This window comes from Humulus lupulus, chromosome 9 (assembly GCF_963169125.1).
Source record: "Humulus lupulus chromosome 9, drHumLupu1.1, whole genome shotgun sequence".
Classification (NCBI taxonomy): domain Eukaryota; kingdom Viridiplantae; phylum Streptophyta; class Magnoliopsida; order Rosales; family Cannabaceae; genus Humulus; species Humulus lupulus.
The window spans coordinates 161,918,096-161,937,764 of NC_084801.1; the positions used below are offsets into that span (position 1 = coordinate 161,918,096).

A 19,669-nucleotide genomic window follows, 5' to 3' on the forward strand; every position below is an offset into this window, starting at 1 on the left:
ATTAAAGGAGTATCTAGCCCAAGCACCAATCTTGTCGAAACCAGTGGATGGGGAGCCATTGTATCTATATTTGGCAGTGTCAGAATATGCCATCAGTGTCGCTTTAGTGTGAAAAAAGGGAAAGGTCCAGCTCCTGGTCTATTACGTAAGCAAAAGGTTGCTGGGCACAAAGTCCAGATACCCATTAATCAAAAAGCTGACATTTTGCTTATTGACCACCTCCAGGAAGCTAATGGCTTAGTTTCAGGCCCACGCCATTAAGGTACTGACGAACTATCCCCTACAACAAGTATTACAGAAACCCGAATCATTGGGGAGACTCTTGAATTAGGCCATGGAGCTTAGCCAGTTTGACATAACATATGTCCCCAGGAATTCTATCAAGGGATAGGCCTTGGCCGACTTCATCTTAGAATGCACTGGGATAACCAAAGATGAAGAACCCGTCGACCCCATAATGCCTCTATGGAAAATCTTCGTAGATGGAGCCTCGAATGAAAATGGGGTCAGGATCATCTTAATATCCCCTCCAGGTCATCAGTTGCAAAGCATCGTATGCTTCCAGTTCGAAGCGTCAAAAAATGAAGCTGAACACGAGGCCATGCTAGCCGGACTATGCCTGGCCCGGGAGGTAGGAGCAACAAATATAGAAGTTCACAGCGACTCCCAAGTGGTGGTCAAGCAGGTTTCAGGGGAATACCAAACGAAGGGGGAAAAGATGGCCACCTACGTGACACAAACCCAAGAGTTACGCCAATATTTCAAGAAATACTTCATTCGCCAGATCCCTAGGGAACAAAATGTGTTTGCAAACACATTGGCAAATTTGGCCATGGATGCTGAAGCAGAACTCACTGGGGTTGTCCTGATCGACCATCTTCCCACGCCTAGTATTCAAGCTCCCACAATCATCAACGCCATAGATTACTCCACGTCCTGGATGGGCCCTCTCATCCAGTACCTAACCATTAGGGAATTGCCCGCGGATAAGGCTGCTGCCAGGAAAATTCAGTACCAGGCCCCCAAATACATCATGATGGATGGCAAAATCTATTGTAGGGGGTTTTTCATGCCATATCTTCGATGCGTATCTGGGACAGAAATGAGTGCAATCATGCACGAAGGTTTTTATGGAGATCACACAGCCAGACTCAGCTTGTCCAATAAAATCTTACGGAAAAGATATTTTTGGCTAACAATGAAGAAGGAGTGTGTTGATTACGTCTGCAAACGTGAATAGTGCCAAAGGTATGCGAAGATCTTACGAGCCCCTCAGACAAAAATAACCTTGATGACCAAACCCTAACCTTTTGCAGTATGGGGAATCAATTTAGTATGATCGCTCTCGACCGGGAAGGGTGGGGCAAAATATGCCATTGTAGCCGTCGACTATTACACCAAGTGGGTCGAAGCGGAACCAATGAGCACCATCGCCTCCTAAAAGGCCATGGACTTCATCATCAACAATATTTTGTGCTGATATGGCCTCCCTCACAAAATTGTGTCCGAAAACAGGAAGCTATTTGATAGCCTCCACTTCATTGACTTTTGTGAAATACATGGCATCATCAAAAGCTTCTTCGCAGTCAAAAGGCCTCAAGAAAATGGGCAAACAGAGGCCGTGAATAAGATTTTGAAGGGGACATTAAGGAAAAAGCTACAAGTCTGTAAAAGCAAGTGTATGGAAGAGTTGCCCCGCATCCTATGGGCCTACTCCCTATTCGATTGTGTACGGATGTGAAGCGGTCATCCCAGTAGAAACGGCTGTCCCGTCTCATAGACGGGACACATATGATCCTGTCCTGAACCACGCCTTACTCCAAGAGTCCTTAGATCTCATTGGAGAGATCTGGGAAGAATCACAGGTGCAACTGAAGATGTACCAAGGAAAGATCGTCTGACACTTTAACTCGAAAGTTAAGAGCCGGAGATTTGAAACTGGCGATCTAGTCCTTAGAAGAGTCTTCCTTGTGACTCAAGATCCAGGAGTGAAGATTCTAGGAACAAACTGGGAAGGTCCCTATGAAGTCCAAAATGAAATATGTCCAAGAATGTATCACTTAAGGCGACTAAACAGAACGGAGGTCCTAAGGGCCTGGAACCTAGAACACCTCCACCAGTACTATCAGTAGCTTGAAGGACCTGATTCTGTTTTTCTTTTCTAATTTTTCTTTTTTTTTTACAATGTACGCCCAGGGTGATTTCTTGTTTAATGAAAATGGTGTATACAAAACATCATAAGAAATGTTGTAAGGAAAGAAAAAGTTCACGTCCGTCTTCATTTTTTTTACACAAACAAGTGACCTAAGAATACACTCTTCGATCACTTGGGAGGTATGACCATCTATACAAGTAAGTCCAGCTATAAAGACAAAATAGGATGCAAAGCTCAAAGCTTAGTCCTGAATCCGGACTCGTATAGACTGGGGTGCAAAACCCCAACTCCCAACAAAATAGGGCGCAAGGCTCAAAGCCCTATCCTAACAAGGACATACACAGTCTGGGGGTTTAAAACCCAATAGGGCGCAACGTTCAAAGCCCAGTCCTAACCCGGACATACATGGTCCAAGGGGTTCAAAACCTGATAGGACACAAGGCTCAAAGCCCGGTCCTAACCCAGACATACACGGTCTGGGGGGTTCAAAACCCAATAGGGCGCAAGGCTCAAAGCCCAGTCCTAACCAGGACATACATGGTCTGAGGGGTTCAAAGCCTGATAGGACACAAGGCCCAAAGCCCAGTCCTAACCCGGACATACACGGTTTGGGGGGTTCAAAACCCAATAGGGCACAAGGCTCAAAGCCCAGTCCTAACCTGATAGGACACAAGGCTCAAAGCCCAGTCCTAGCCCAGACCTATATGGTCTGGGGATTCAAAACAAAACTCCTAAAAATTGGTTGACCTAACGTGGTCTCAAATAACCAAATCCCTATTCACACTTTCTTTAAAGTTAGTCTTATAAACGGATCAGGTCGTTGGAACCTGAACACCAGAGTCAGTACAAATAAACCAAATGATAGTTATTTACTCCTTAACGGTCTAGGCAGTTGGAACCTGAACATCATGTTTAGAATGAGTTAACTAATTAAGTCATATCTAAAGCAAATCTCTAACGGTCCAGGCTGTTGGAGCCTGAGCTATAAAGTCGGGGTAATTCAGTTAAGTTATATTGATAAGTCCAAAACGGTCCAGGTCGTTAAGACTCGAACGTGGGTCTCAGGACAGATTAAATACCTTCTACAATATTTCTCTAGTGGTCCCGATCATTGGAACCAGGACCCAATATTCAACTTGGATTCATGTAGAGTGGTAAAATACTTAGTGAATTTAGGAAAAAATAAACAAATATAAAGTAGAAACCATTATGCAGAAAATAAAATCAATATAACAAAACGAATAAATATAAATTGTCTTGGACGCATCCGCTCCCATAAATATGATTATTACAAAAACAGAAAAGAAAAGAGAAGCCACAACCAAAATACAAAGGCTCAGGCCTGGGCTTCATGTTGATCCGGGGCATCTGGAGCGTTCTCATCCTGTTGATCCCTAGTTGGCAGTGCCGCATCAGCCTTCTCTTTGGCTTCAAACTCAGCCCTCTTCACAACCGAATTTGGATAGAGGAGGAGGTCCATGTCCTTGTCTTTGAGCCATGCCATACAACCTTGTCGAAAGTGATCGCCAACATTTCGTCGGCTTGCTCCTTCTCTCAAAGAGCCTCCTCACTCCACTTCATCTCCAACTGTTCCATGGCCTCCAAAGCCTGGTTCCAGGACCCAAGGCTCGCCACCTTTTCCCGCTCCTGGCGAAGTTGGGCCTCAGTCGCCTTCAGAAGAGCTTTGGTCGAAGCCTTCAAACCGCGGACGCATGATAGCTCCACCTCCAAATCGTCCGCCAACTTCTTATTTTCGACGTCTTTCCTGGATAGCGCTCCTCGTGCTAAGCCCGAACCCTAGCAGCCTCCTCACACTTCATCGTAATCTGGGCAGCCTCCTTGGCCAGGGCCTCCTGGACAACTTCTCACTTGTTAACGACCCCTTCCAGCTCCATCTGAGTCGTCTACAACTTCACTGCCATTTCTGCCACCAGATCCGCGTTCCTATGGCTGGGCTAACAAGGCATCCTAGAACAAGTCAAAGTTAGAAAGTCCTCAAGAAATAATGATGATGAAAGAAGAGGCAAACCAAATATGTGATTTACCATGGTGGCCTAATGATGAATGGTTTTGAAGAGGAATAGGGCATCTTGGTTGGCCAAGGTAGCATACCGCTTCAGCTGGAGGGTGGACATGATAGTCCCCACCTGGGCCAGCAAATTTTCAGCCAACGGAGCCGTGTCCTGACCTAGTTTAGGCCAAAACCCTATCTTGGTTACCAATCAGTCCATGATGGGTTGGGGAGCATTGAAGTACTTCGGACGAGTGGAAAACTCCACTTTTTGCCAGATGAGTAAAGCCCGGGCCACTTCGTCCCTTTTTTCCTGACCTTCGTCCCAAGACCGGAACACCTTCTTCATCTTCTCTTCCCGGAGGATCAAGTCCCCTTCCTCAGAATGGCTTGATTGACGGGAAGTCTGGGTGCATCCAAAAGTTGCTGCATGATGATCAGGCTATCCACAGAGGAGTGCTCCTCAGCCAAGGAAAGATCCTTGGTCCTGGTGCAATTGGCCCACTTTGGGGACTCTGCGACGATCGAGTCCGCTGCCCTCTTCTCCGCCTTTCCACCTTCAGAGGGCTCCTGATCCAAGTTAATAACTTGGGGAGGAGTAGATTGGGGCAGGCTTGGTCTGATAGGTGCCATCGGAACAGAGCCCGTTGCTAAAACTCTCTCAGGATCCTCTGGGAATGGCTGCGAGTCCTCGAGGACCAACTCTATGATATTTTTTCGGGACGACCCCTCGCCAACCTTCTTCACCGAAACCTTGGTCGTAGCCGCCCTGGCCGTGATCATCTCATTTATCTTGGCCGCTAGATTGGACATCTTGGCATCACTAGAAATAGGAGTTAACACAACCGATCATTGGTGCAAAGGAATAGGGATCACAAACAAATATAGAAAAAATAAGCAAGTCTAAGTCCTCCGGGACAGACCCTTATTTATAGACTAGGCCTGACTCAACTACCCTAGGGTGAAAGCATGAATTTGATCCCCCATGTCATCTGGTTCTAAGAAACTACCGTATTGAAGGAACCAGGATGAATGCATGAGAGACAATAGATCCACGACAATGGGGCAAGGAAGCCTCACGTTGCTAATGGTCCCATATAGATAATGATGGTATTGTTGTATATTCCTAGCTAAGTCCTCAAGATGAAGGGCATAAGTAAAAATCAGAGGCGTTTTACCTTGCATTGAAATACTAGCCCCAGGAGTTCCGCTGTTTGGCTGCCTTCCCTTAAGAAGGGCATCCAGTTCTTCGGACACGACCCTCTCTGCTTGATGGGCTTGCTCTTTCTTCTTCTTCTTCTCTGCGTCTGCCTGGGTCGCAGCCTCCACTGCCTCAATGTGAAGGAGGGCTAGCTCCTCCCTCAATGTTGGATCCCTTTCACATTGTAGCCCCAAGAAATTGGGGGCGTCTATCGATTGGTGGGTAGCAAGCAACCTGACCAAACTAAGGTTATCCGTGGTCATGAAGCCCCCCACGTCCAGTTCCTCGGCGCTGAGAGTGGCATAGAATTTCATGCGGTCCAGGATGGTTTTGGTGAGCTGATTCTGGCCATACAAACTTGTTTTCTAGGAATGTGAGTGTGCAGTAAACAAAACTAAAGAGCTAGGTGAACAATGAAAAAAAGTGACTTACCCATGCACTGGAAGTCCAGAACCAATGTGGGGTTCTTCTCTAGGAGGAACCCAGATGTCATAAACCCATAATGTCTAACATCCAGCGGGTTCTTCCAAGTGTTGAATGGAGCCGGACTAACACCATGGGGTTTCAGTCTGTAAAAGTCGTCCTGAGTTTTGTCCTTAGAATTAAGTTGAGGTTCCAGCTTGTAAAAATACAACACTTCCACGGGGGTAGGCACTGGGATTTCCTTCGAGGCGTAGAATATGCGCCATCTCACGTGCAACTTGTACGCTTGGGGAGGAAGCTAGATAGGCACGATCCCCACGAACTTAAGGAACAGTGTAAAGTAATCATTGAGTGGGAGAGTAGCTCCCATGTTGATGTGGCCTATACTCCAGGGCCCAAACTCGCCCACACTGGTATGGGCCTTCTCCTCTTTCTAGGGCAGTCGGTTGTAAAAAATCCCTGGAGTCGACTCCCCTCCCAGGTGTTTCTCGAGAGCATCCAACATTCGGTAGTTCCAGAACTTGTTCTTCTCCCCGTCCATTTCCCATGTATTGCTAGTGGGAAGTCTGTGCCCTTCCAGGACTATGGGGCCCGATTGAACGACATCCTCCAGATAAAGAGTGATATAGCGACTCATGGTCAGGGACTTGGAAGTGACAAAGAAAACAAAAACTAAGCAGTTAGCACCAAAACCGAAGAAAATTGGTTGAGGTACGAGGGTTCTCCTAAAACTTCTTGGAGAGGTCCCCTCCGAATCTAGATCCGGGACCAATAGAGATCCTAGGATCTTAAGTCGGGACTAAAAGTCAAAGTTTTTCTAACTCGCCCAAAACAATCTGGGGGCATCCGAATTGATTCGAGATAGCTAGACTAATAAGAGTTATCACCTAGAAAATCTACAATTCAAGCTTACCACTATCCTACCTAGAACTACCCTACACAGTGGTCACGACCCTAACAGTTTTATGGTCACATGAATAACATTACAACAAAAATGACTAAAAAAGAGAGGGGAATAAACAGAGAAGAAAATGACCAGAAAACTTACTGAGAGGTGTTGCATTGGAAATTCAGAAAGTCCCAGGCGACAAAGTTGGTAGAATCTCAGCCTTAAATCTGAGAAGATGATGCAGCAGTTCGTCTGCTGGTTGAACCGGGACAAAGCTGTCTGATGGCTGAACGGAAAGAGGTCTGGTCGGAAATAGATTGGCATGAAGGTGAACTGATTGCCGGAGAATCTCGTCAGCAAATTGGGATAAAAAAAACTCTCTTTTCTGCTCTGAATATATGGAGTATGTAAAATTTGAAATGAGCATGTCGACGTATTTATAGGGCAGAAATTCACTAGTTGATCCAATGGTCCACAATGGGGATCCCAAGATTATCCCTATCCAATGGTCCCGAATGACACAGAGGCTTTAATTGGCCTAGTCGAACACTGAATCGTGTATTCATCTATTCATGATCCACACCTACCTCATCCAACGGTCCATGTTGAAAATCTCAACGCTATCCCCATCTAATGGTTCCAGATGGTGTAGAGGCATTAAACAGCCCACTCAAGTACCCGATAAACCTTTGTCATGTAGACGGGACGCCTTGAGAATTACGCTGACACCCATCAATCACTTGAACAATCAAAAGATTCTTTCCAGATCTTTAAGGTGTGAGTGGCATAGACGCACCATCAATTTGGAAACACGTGTATGAAACATCAAGAATTTGAAAGGATGGGGATCGCCCAAATGGCTCCCAAGTAAATGAACTCTACTTTTGGATAATGAACCGGGATATTTGGATTTGATTTGGGAGAGTAAGGCAAGTCACCACCATGCAGACATGGATGAAGACTTGGGGGGTAAATCTTATCCTTGTTTTCCACCCGTGACACGTGGCATGAATCACTACAACAATTTTGACCAAATATAACACCAAAATATAGCATATTATTCAAAACGTTATTGATACATACAAATAAAAAAGATACAGAAAATATTTTTTTATTAAGTGTAAAGCAATAGGCACCAAATGAAAATATAGTGGGCGCCAAATGAAAATGACAAAAAGAAAAAAACTAAAACCCTTTACATGCTGCCTCTCTCTCTCACACACTCCAGTCGGCTCTCTCCCACTCTCACTCGCTCTTTCTTTCTCTCAGAGTCTCTCTCCTGGGTTTCTCCCACTCTCCAGTCGGCTTTCTCCCACTCTCACTCGCTCTTTCTTTCTCTCAGAGTCTCTCTCCTGGGTTTCTCCCACTCTCCAGTCGGCTTTCTCCCACTCTCACCCTTCACCTGGGTTCTTGCTTCTAGCTAGCTATAGAGATACACAGCGATGGAAAAGGACAAGAGCTCATCGCTTCAGCAATGGTGTGGTCATGGTGTGCTTCAGCTGCTCAATGGAAGGGATTGAAGGGATTGAAGCAAGAACCCAGGTGACTGTGAGGTATATGTTTCATTTTTTTTTTCAGATTTAAAATTAATATCCATTCTTGAAACCAAATGCCTTTTCTCAACAGACTTCCTCATCCGTTGGACGCTGCACTCTCACTCTCTTTTCTCCATCAATAGTTTCTCAATCTCTAATCTTCTCATCTCGATCAATCTATCCATTTGAGCAGCAAGCCCCTGCTTTCCTTCAAAGCCGCTGCCACCAATGCCATAGATGAGCTTTGTGAGGACAACGATCTATCCCTCTCCCTCTCTCTCTAGGTGAGCTCAACCCATCTCTCTTTATATGTATAAAAAATATTGCGTTGGGATTTATATGTGTATTTTTTTATTTGATTCTAGAACTATTGATGATGTTTCGATTATGATATTATTGAAGTAAGTTTTGTTGTGTGATTAAATGTAAAATATTTTTTGTTTTCAATTAAGTTGATAAATTTTGGGTTTGAAAAAGTTAATTTTCCAGTGTTTCTTGAGTGTTTAAATATCAACTATATATGCACTTAATTTGATATTTTTGATATGCTGACTACATGATAAAACACATAATATATACTGAGTAAATGGCATATTTTGGGTCTTCAAGCTAATTTTTTTTTCAGTTCAGGTCTCCAATAATTTTCTGAATAGGGTATCTCTAGAACTTGAATATGATATATTTTGGGTTTGAAGAAGTTGATTTTCAAGTGTTTTAGTCAGAACCTCTTGTTGTTATAAAACAGGGGAAGAGAATAGATTTTTGGCCTTTGAAGTTAAATGTTGGAAATTCGAATGATGCTTATGATAAAGCTTTCTTGGTTGCATATAATGTGTTTGTTGAAATGCCTCCAAGAGAGTGATATAGATAAATGTCAAAAAAAAAAAATTCTTAAGTGTTTGTGGTTGTATACTGGTTTAAAGATATTTAATTTTCTAATCTATTTATGTTAAAATACTCATGGGGGGCTTTTGGACGGGTTTTCCTGGCCAAAAAGAGAACAACAGGGGACCTTTTTGTCATAAAGGTTTCTTTTTAATTTCTCTTAAATAATGAGGATCATAATTCTTTTATCTTTTTGTACTATTTTTCTGCGAATCATATTGATCTTCCTGATAGTTTCTCATCTATTTTATGCTACGTGTTCTTAGACAGCTTTCCCTTTGTAAGCCACTACTTAATTCTTTGTCTACTTAGTTCCATGCTTGAAAAAAGCAGGTAGTTTACTAGATTGAATCAGTGACGCATGTGGACTAAATGATTTTGTGAAAATTACAGGAATTTACTGAATATTTATCTACTCACTTTTTAACCCATGAGTCTCTCACATGTTGCACAGTTAACTCTCCTTGTAGTTCTTTATGTTTCTTAAATAAGAACTGAACAACTGTTCATTTGTGCTATCTGCCACAGGTTCTTAAAAAGGTTGACATGATCCGGAAAAATGCAGTTGAAAGTATCTTGGCGGAACGTGATATTTTGATTTCAGTTCGCAATCCCTTTGTGGTGAGCAGGTCTATCTAGCTAACAGATTAACCTTTGCTTGAGAGAAAAATGTTTCTCTTACATTTTGTTAATATATCAGGTTCGCTTCTTCTATTCATTCACTTGCCGAGAAAATTTGTACCTTGTGATGGAGTATTTAAATGGAGGGGATTTATATTCATTGTTGAGAAATTTAGGCTGCTTAGAAGAAGATGTTGCTCGTGTATATATAGCAGAAGTGGTAAGTTCATTGTTTCTTATTTTGAAACCTTCCACTGCTAGTTTTTGTTCAACTCCGTATCTCAGCTTAGGCTTGTTCTTTTATGTTGGCAGGTGCTTGCACTAGAATATTTACATTCACTTCGTGTGGTTCATCGTGATTTGAAGCCAGATAATTTATTAATTGCTCATGATGGTCATATTAAGGTAAATATCTTTTACACTGGCACAGGCATGTTTTTAGGAGTGTGCACACAAGTGCATTTATGTATGTTTTTAGGCTGTCCTGTTCTAGTGAATACACATCTCCAGTGTTAAAACTACATTGGTCTTGATTTAATGTACTTTACATCTATTAGTAGGTTATTATGTAAGAAGTTGTGAATGCCTGTCAATTTGAATACTCATAAGTCCTGATTGATTTAAGCTTACATCCTGAATGCCTGTCAATTTGAATACTCACAAGTCCCATGCATTTGCTTGGCCTGAGGTCATATTGTTTCTCATCTTCAATAATAAATAAGTGATTATCTATTACATAATTGTGTTTCTTATAAAAAAAATTCCCTTTGATTCAGATGAGTATACATTTTTTTAAAACAATTTCAATGCTCATTGTCAACACAAAATTTGATTTTATGGAAATGTTGTAAGAGAATTTGCACAAAATGAAAATCATAATAAAATAAAAGAGGGTGAGCAGTTATGAGCTTGCATGCTGTGCGGTGTGACTGCACCCTGCATGAGCACTCTAAATGCTTTCCATTTTATACATGGAATTATTTCTTTAGTGGTTTTCTGTTTGTGGTATGCAAATGCTTTTTAGTCAAATTTTTCCAGTTGGTTTCTGTTATTGTACATCTTAGAATGTAGGTGTGTGTTCTACACACTGACGTATAGCCTTCTAAATGCTTTACTTTTGATTCTCGCAATATTGAGTAGTCCTAGTTATGGTACCGAAAGTGCATGTCATACTCACCTTATCTTTTGGAATTCCTTTTTTGCACTTGTTACCAAAGATTTACTTCATTTAAAAAAATAATAATACAATAAAAAAGAGAAGCTTTTATTTGAACTCTTTCTTCATTTTCTTAACAGTTGACCGACTTTGGGCTCTCAAAGGTTGGTCTTATCAACATTACTGATGATTTATTCGGCCCAGCCGTAAGTACCACATCTCTAATGGTGGAAGATGAGCCCGAGTTATCTGTGCCTGAGCATCAGCAAGAAAGACGAAAGAAACGTTCTGCTGTTGGCACACCTGACTATTTGGCACCAGAGATACTATTGGGAATAGGACATGGTTTGTATAGTCCTCTTTCTGTTTGAGGTGCATTGAATTTCTTCAATTTATTTTTACTAAACTCCAATTAATTTAGTGGCCTAGAATAGTATAGTTATCTGGGAGATAAGTTTGTTATCCATTATGATGTAGTGAGATCATTCTGTGTTATTCATTATGATGTATTGGGATAAGGTTTAAAGGCCGTAAGCTTGTATGATGTTGTACTGTGATTGTGATTCTTGTGTTTGGTGATCAGTTAATAAGATGGATGGATTACTAATCCTTTGTTTTACCATCCCCTGCAGGTACAACTGCCGATTGGTGGTCAGTTGGTGTGATTTTGTTTGAACTGATTGTTGGTATTCCACCCTTCAATGCAGAGCATCCTCAGGTAAACATGTTGATTCTACAAGATTCCATCATTGATGATGTTTGTTGCATTCTGTTTGATTTGCTCTTGTTGTATCATTTTTGTTATTTATTATACTTAATCTTTTGAACTTGTATAAACCTCTCCATTTTTTCTGCGTTTTGCTTTGTTGGATTATGGTGCCAAAGGACAAGCTTATTGCACTTTCTTTACGTATCTTTTCACTGGTCTTGTGGGGTCTTGAGTAGAATCTGGAACTGATAAAGAAATGATTGTTTCAAATATATAATTTTGTTATATGATTTTCATAAGTATTATGAGTACTTATTTTGTGTGTCATGGAAAGAGAAGAGTTTTTGGCTATGATGATATAATCTCTCATCTTTGCTGCAAAGAAAGAGAAGAGTTCTTCATTTTTTTACTGTCAACTCGCCTCACATAAGTTGTGAGTTGTTTGGTGTTAATACTAAATAATTATTATTATTATTATTTTCTGTTTTTAGATTAAAAAATTGATTCTCCGAAGACAAGTAAGGGTGTTTGGTATCTCAGTGAACAGTTATTAGTGTGTCTCACTTATTTTTCTAGTATTAATTCTCTATTGTTAATACAAGTTCGAGGTTTTTTTTTAAGTTATGGTTGTTCTCTTAAATATATATGTTGCCAAGAGGATTTTGAGTTTTTATGGGAGAGCATTAAATATTTGGTGGCTTTATGGATGGTTGATGTAAATGAGTTTAAAATAGTACTATTATCAGATTTGGTGAAGGAGTGGAATTTTTATAATTCTTACCTTGGTAGTGTGCCTTGAGTTTTCTCTTCCAGGGACATCGTCTTCCTAGACGTTCTATGAATTTTTTAATAAAATTCGTTTCTTATAAAAAACACACTCATATATAAAATGCACGCACATTTTGTTTCTAATAAAAATAAAGAATGTAAAAAACTAAATAAAAATAAAAATAAATGTGTGCCTTTGGTGATATTATTATTGAATTTGTTCATTCATTTAAAAGAGGATTTATTATTGTGTTGTGGTGTTCCCATAAAATAATTATTTTAAAGTTCTGATTGTGATTTGCGACTTTTATATACTCCATGGTTGCTCTAACATTTTGGTTTTCTTTGTTCAGACAATATTCGATAACATTCTTAATCGTAAAATTCCTTGGCCTCGAGTGCCTAATGAAATGAGCCCAGAAGCAGCAGATTTGATTGATCGGTAAGCAAATATCTCAGACTGTTATATACTGCTCTTGCTCATAAACAATGGTGCTCGGCCCTGATGGCCGTATGATAGTAATGTTCTCTTATGATATATCCATACTTCACTAAATTACAATGTGTTAATGGACTAAAAGATAGTGGTGCTCTTGTTTTTGATGAAGAGGTTTGGCATGACAATCCATCATAGTATTCATCACCAATTTTTAATTTTCTTTAGGAAATGGTATTTACCGGTAAAGAAAGTTAAAAAATAAAAAAAATGTTCATTTATGGAATGATAATCATACTGAATTGAATTCTAGTATTTGGTAAGAATATTCTCTTCTTCTATATGATTTTCTCTCTTTCATTTTGTAATTTAATTGTTTGTTTTGTGGAAAAAAATTACTACTGCTTATCTTTTTCTTTTTTAATATACAGGCTGATAGGACCTAGATTGTTCTGGCATTGGAATATCTAATGGCAGCTATAATTGATTTCCATAATAGTGTATTTTTTTTCCTTCTATGTTCCATCTTTTATTTCTTCCATTATCTACAATTCAAATCAATCAATTAGATAATATCTCTCTATTTCTTTTTCACATAAGCTAGTATGTAAAAGAAAAAAGAAAAAGAAAAAAAAACAAGAATCTTCTTGATGAATAATTAAGAACCTTCTCCATTCTTATTATTAGCCATAGAATCAGATTCACCCATATAAAACGCATACAACTCATATCTCAAGTAGCAACTTTGACTAAGAAGTCTAACTCCAATTGAGTTGCTCCTTTTTGGGCAAGTGTTTTTTCTCTTTAGTTTTTGTTTTAGTGTGTTTTTGTCTCATCCCATTAAACTCACTTTAGTTCTTTTTTCTCTGTCCTAGACTGGTTACATTTGTTGAGTTCATGCAAAAAAAATTCAAATTTCACACCTGCAACTATTCTTTGAAAAAGTGATTGTTTGTTAATCAAAATATCAAAAATGTATTGTTATGCTCAATATTTTTGTTTATGAATGTCCTAAAATTGTGCCTAAAATATAGCTTCCAATCCTGTTTCGATTTAGGCTTCTTGGCTCCCTCATTTCCCCGTCTTTTTTCAACAAAGATTAAGAAGATTACTCAATTTACTATTCTCTAATCTGAAACATTTTTTCTCAACTTACAGAACATATGTTCTGGGATGTTATTTATCTTGGTTCTTAGCCTGCATCTGAAGCTTTGTTCTGCTTTCTTATTGAAATAGTTTTTATAAAAAAAAGGAACAGGAAAATTTAAGGACTTATGGATGCCATGCGCTATATGTTTTATGATGGCATGAAGATAATGAAAACCTTGAGGCTCTGGAGACCAACATTGTTAAAAAAAAGTTCACTAATCATTTTGTTTTACTTAGTGAAGATAAAAAATATTATGAAATGCTTGGTCCTGGTCCTTGGAGCTTGTTTTTTCACCCTGTGCTTTAACTTTGCAGCTTTTGAGGGTTGTGTTCTGTCATGTTAATATGTATTACACATTCTTACAAAAAAGAAAAAAAAAAGGAAAAATTCTCAAACTTTTTATTCCATTAGACCATTCTTTTTTATTTCTTTATTTATTAGCCCAGTTTTCCAAGGTTCCTTCTTTCCTAGTTGGTCCTGGTCTGGTGGTACAAAAAGTGTCTGATTATACAACTTGTTGTAAAGTGTCTGATTAATTGGGTGTTAAAAGACAGGTTAATTAAGATATGTATTATGATGTATCATGGGTTATTGGTTTAACATTTTTTTTTGAATTTATTTTAAGTGGGAATGTTTCTCTGCTTTTTCCCAAGATCTTCTATTCATGTTTAGTTTTGGTATTTGGGAATTTCAGCTATGCTAATGAAATATAAACACTGATAGAGATATGGAGTTTTTCTTTGCATAAGTCATTCATTAGTCCTGTAAATCAAAATGCATTCCATGCCAATCAGATTCGTTTTGTTTATGAATGTCCTAAAATTGTGCCTAAAATATAGCTGCTTATTTGAATATTTGTGGAAAGGGATAATGCTGTTTATTTGATACAATGAAAGACCACATTCTGAATCTCTTTGTAAGATCTTAACAAGTTTTTCTTAAGCTATTTTTGCAGCTAATGTTACTGATTGAGGTTCACTAATTGATTATCATATCTAGTATCAAGAAAGACTACATGCTAACATTTTCTTGTGCAATAGTGACAACTTTTATTCATACAATTTTCTTTTTTGGGAGTTTCCAACTTTCATGTTTCAGCTATATTAGGATTGATATTTAGTTAAATATAATACTAATATGTTTCAGTCACTACACATTGTATGTAGGTATGTACGTGTGTATATGGTTTTTCTCTGTTTTCTTTTGATTAATTTTTAGTCATTTTATTCAGCTCTCATTTTGCTCATTTTTTGTGGAAAAGTTTGTAATTATTATGCAACTTATATGAGCATAGAAGAGGTCTCTTTGACTCACTGGATTAGAGAGTGATAGATGCCAAGCTTTTGAACTATTACCATGCTGTTTATTTGACTAAATTTTGCAGTGTTTTAAAAAATTTCAGAGCAACATCATGAGGAGGTTTGCCTTGGAAACCTGAGGATATTTCAATTTAGAGAGCTTCAGATGGCAACAAACAACTTCAGCAGCAAGTACTTGGTTGGATGATGAATTGAAGGATGGAGCAAGTTTCATGCATGGTTTACTTTTGTGTATTTTGTAATGTTTCTGTTTTTCATTTTTAAAGTAAAAAATGTTCAAGATTATATAACTTTATTATGTTATGCTTTCAAATTTAAGTTAGAACTAAGATCTCATGAATTAGACATATTCATGGTTTGAATTAGTTATTGATTAATGTAATACTTGTGGTTTATCAATCTATTGAGAATTACATTTTATGATTAATTTTGATTTTTTTTTATCAAAATACAATAATGAAAATCTTTTAATTAAAAAAAAACCTTATAAGTATACTTATCAAAATAAAATTTAAAATATATTATCCACACTAAAGTAACAAAATTTTATTACTAGACTTTTAATATGTTATGATTTAGAAATATATTATAAGCGTAAAAAATCGTTATGGTTTATATAATATAACAAATTAAAAATGTTATCAAAATAATCAAATGTAACAGTTGAAAAGTGTTATGAAAAAAGTACAAGATTAAATTTCAAATTTATAACCAAAAACTCTATCTAAATGTTATTATTTCAATATTATAGAACCTAAAAATGTGTTATTGAATAGTTTAAGATAACATCGAACATAACATTCAAAAACTGTTATAGAAAAGACTGGACTTTTAATAACTGGGGCTATGTTAGCATTTTTAGAAGTGCTATCAATAGTCCCGGTTAGCAGTTTTTAAGTGTTATGAATACTGTTTTTTCTTGTAGTGAATTAATGGGCCCATGGGCCCTCTTAAAGAGGTCCTGGCGCATCCTAAGCCCAATGAACAGGTAAGGAAGAAGTGCTGATAGCCCAATCATCATCGAGCCCAACAACGTTTGATGGGTGCGACCGTAACGAGGGAACCGGGACTAAGATGCAGGCTCAACTCATTTTCCCGGTCCCAACCTACCTGTATCCTCCGGGATGCCAATAGAAGTGGCATACTAACTAGTTGTTGGAAATAGACCTGGTCAAGAATCTAGGGGAGATATTCAGAGTCATAATATCCATATTGGCATATGAACCCGAATTCTGGTGAATGAACCAGTTAAGCCTGATCTTTCCTGATGCTGACATGTCCCCGAGAAACACGGAAGTTGGTCTCCTCAACTAACCTACAGAAGATGGTTCACACGGAATGTACACTATTCCTAGGAAACAGTACTGCCACTACTCTGACAGATCCTGTCCCCATGATCTCCTTAGAAGCCGATGCGGACCAGTTCGAGCTAATGTATTATGGGTAGCTGTAAGTCTTGGCCATGCCCAAGCCGGCCCAATGGACCTAGATTACTACATTTTATTATATAACATTCTTTGTATTATGACTCCATTAGTGAGTAAACCGTGATTACATCCCTATTGGGCCCAGATTAGTCTGGCCCAAGCCCACTGCACTTGACTGCCTATAAATAGGGCCAGTTGTGCATTGTAGTGGGGATCCCCAGATTTTTTTTCTGGTAAGCAATTACTCTGCAAAAACTTGTAGAAAACTCCATTGTCAAAAGCTCTCTAAAGTTTAATAGAATAGGCTCGTAGACTAAGGCTCACTAATGCCCCAACCACGTAAAAACTCTGTTTGTTCATCTTTTATCCTTTCTTTCAAGCTCTTATTTCTTAATCTACTCCTAGTTTCTGAAAAACTCGGTAAACACATATCTTAATAGATGATCATTTGTAGATCAGTCTAAATCCTGAGTTATCATAAACTCTTGTTTATGTTTATTGGATCTTTTGATTCATTCATTAATATATATTAATATAATGAGGCTAGTGACATTTGTTTTGGAGATTCAATAACATGAATGGCTGCGAACATGATTTTACAATAAAAGAATCCATGCTTTCCTAACGGATCGAATATTGGTTCCCTTAATTGTTAATTATGGGACAGAATAGTTATTGAGCTCAAATCTATAATATGATTATAGATTAATTATTCATTAGTGAATTAATGACACTTAAGGAACAATAGGTAATTAGAAGGGTAAGACAATAATTATTGACCAGCTCTATTTAACGAACCAATAAATGGAGGACATAACTACATTTATTGATTATATCAATGAACTACAAGAGAAAACTGTTGGGAATTGTGCCCTTAAAGAAATTGTAGTTGAAAATGTTTTTAATGAAATAAATAAATGAATCAAATTATTGTGTATATGTAGCTTATGTACTATATTATTGTTAATAATATTAAGTAAATATGAGAAAATTCACAAGTTCATCTATGTGGTCTCAATCTCATATTGGTATGAGAGGATCGAGATTGAGATAATGAACTTAAATAGTTCGTAGTAAAAAAAAGTTGTGGAATCTTTAGATTAATTACTGCTAGTACATTCCACTAGTATTATGAATACATGTGACCTAGATTCGGGTTACTAGTATAGTAGGACACTTTAGTGGAGGTACTTTGTATACTGAGAGTATGTAGAACTGGACCAGATGTGATTTGATAATACTTGTTTAAATACCGTTTCATAGTATTATAAAACACATCAATTGATGACCATATATAAATTGATCTTAATCTTGAAGTTACTATGAACTCCTATATATGTCATTTGATCCTTTTATTCATGCGTTACGGTTTGTCAGAATGATCAGGCTAAGAACTATTTTTTTGGGGACTCAATGATGTATATGGCTGGGGACATAGCTTAACAGATATGAAATCTATACCTTCTTATAGATTGAATGGTGGTTCCCTATTGGGTTGGCTTTTGGAACTGAAAAGGTTATTGATGTCAAATTCATAATCAGATTATGAAGTAACCTTCACTAGTAAAGTCAATGGTACACTAGGAATCTAGATATAATTAAAAGGGTAAAACGGTAATTTTATTCCCGCTTAATTAAGAATCATCAATAGAAGATTAATTTGTATGTAATGATTATATCAATGGACACTTTATGGTTACAATAAAGTACTTAGTAAATATATGTCTTTAATTCTCAAGAGTGTCGTGTATCCTAATTTCAGCATGGGTCTTTCCCACAGGTCGCATGCAGCTGGCAAATAAGTGCATGGAAGAAATAGCCAAGGAGTCCATGTACATTCCATGTAGACAACACGATTTTCATGATGGTTGTATGAGCTAGGGATGCATAAATTGATAAGCGTGGGCTTATAGTATTTATAAGGCATGGCCTCCATGATACGAGCTCGACGATGTATTCAACTCATGATAAATTAAAGATATGGTGTGTCCGCGGATCCTCGAAGACCCAAATACTTTATACGATCGTTTATGGCCAGCCTATGATAGTTAATGCCCTGGATATTAGGAGTCTACTTATTTCATGATTAGATCATATCCTAGTATAAATAGGAATATTCCATAATAAATGTAATAATACGCAAATCCGTGATTGACTCACAGGGTTACCCAAACCTGTCCTAGGAATTTCTCTAAATACTGAGAATATTGGACAGGAAAGGGGAGGATTATTCTTTTTTTTTATCAAGAAATGGAAAATTATATTGAATAATCAACAAATACAAACACAGGCCGGAGCAGATAACTCCCCCTCAATTACAGTCTAGAGAAAAAATGTATCATCAGTTTCTCCCTCAAAGTCAGATTTTTACTCCTACGGCTAAGATTATTAACTCTAGCCTTAACTGAATTCCTAATAAGAGCATCAACATGGGCCACAGAAAAACAGCAGCTTTCCAACCAGCACTTGTTTCTATTTTGCCAGATAAAGTATACTGAAGCAGCCAATGAAGCTGCAACTACCCGAGGCAGGTCATCTTTACTAGGCTCTTCCAGCCAGCAACACCAATTCTGGAAATTCCTAGGCCACATAAGATTTCCCAGCCAATTAGCAACCGCCTGAAGCACTTTCCTAGAAAACAAACAGTCAAAAAATAGGTGAGCATGGCTCTCCATTTCAGTCTCACAAACCGGCAACTTTGAGAGATAACAGGGATATTGCAGTGATGCAATAGATCTCTGGTAAGCAGCTTCTGGTGATAAGCCTGCCAAAGAATAAACCTGTGTTTGGGCACTGAGAGTTTACACCAAATATTCTTCATACCTGTGCTAGGGGAACCAGAAATAGATAGCAGATAAAGTTTGTTCAGCTTAATTTTCCCCTTACAAACAACAACATTCATAAGAGATTCAGACAGAAACTTGCTCACCTTAACTAGCTTTTTCCAGTACCAGCTAGTATCTTGATGCAAAACATAATCCCAA

General features: G+C 38.3%; 1 protein-coding gene across 1 annotated transcript; it reads left to right on the top strand.

Annotated features, from left to right (window-relative positions):
• Positions 1-718: 718 nt before the first annotated feature.
• Positions 719-13,260, top strand: LOC133800243 (probable serine/threonine protein kinase IREH1). Its single transcript, XM_062238195.1, has 8 exons — positions 719-1,087; positions 9,628-9,720; positions 9,800-9,940; positions 10,033-10,125; positions 11,017-11,221; positions 11,509-11,594; positions 12,707-12,795; positions 13,221-13,260. The coding sequence occupies exons 1-8, from the start codon at positions 719-721 to the stop codon at positions 13,258-13,260; spliced, it is 1,116 nt and encodes a 371-aa protein (XP_062094179.1).
• The last annotated feature ends 6,409 nt before the right edge of the window (positions 13,261-19,669 follow it).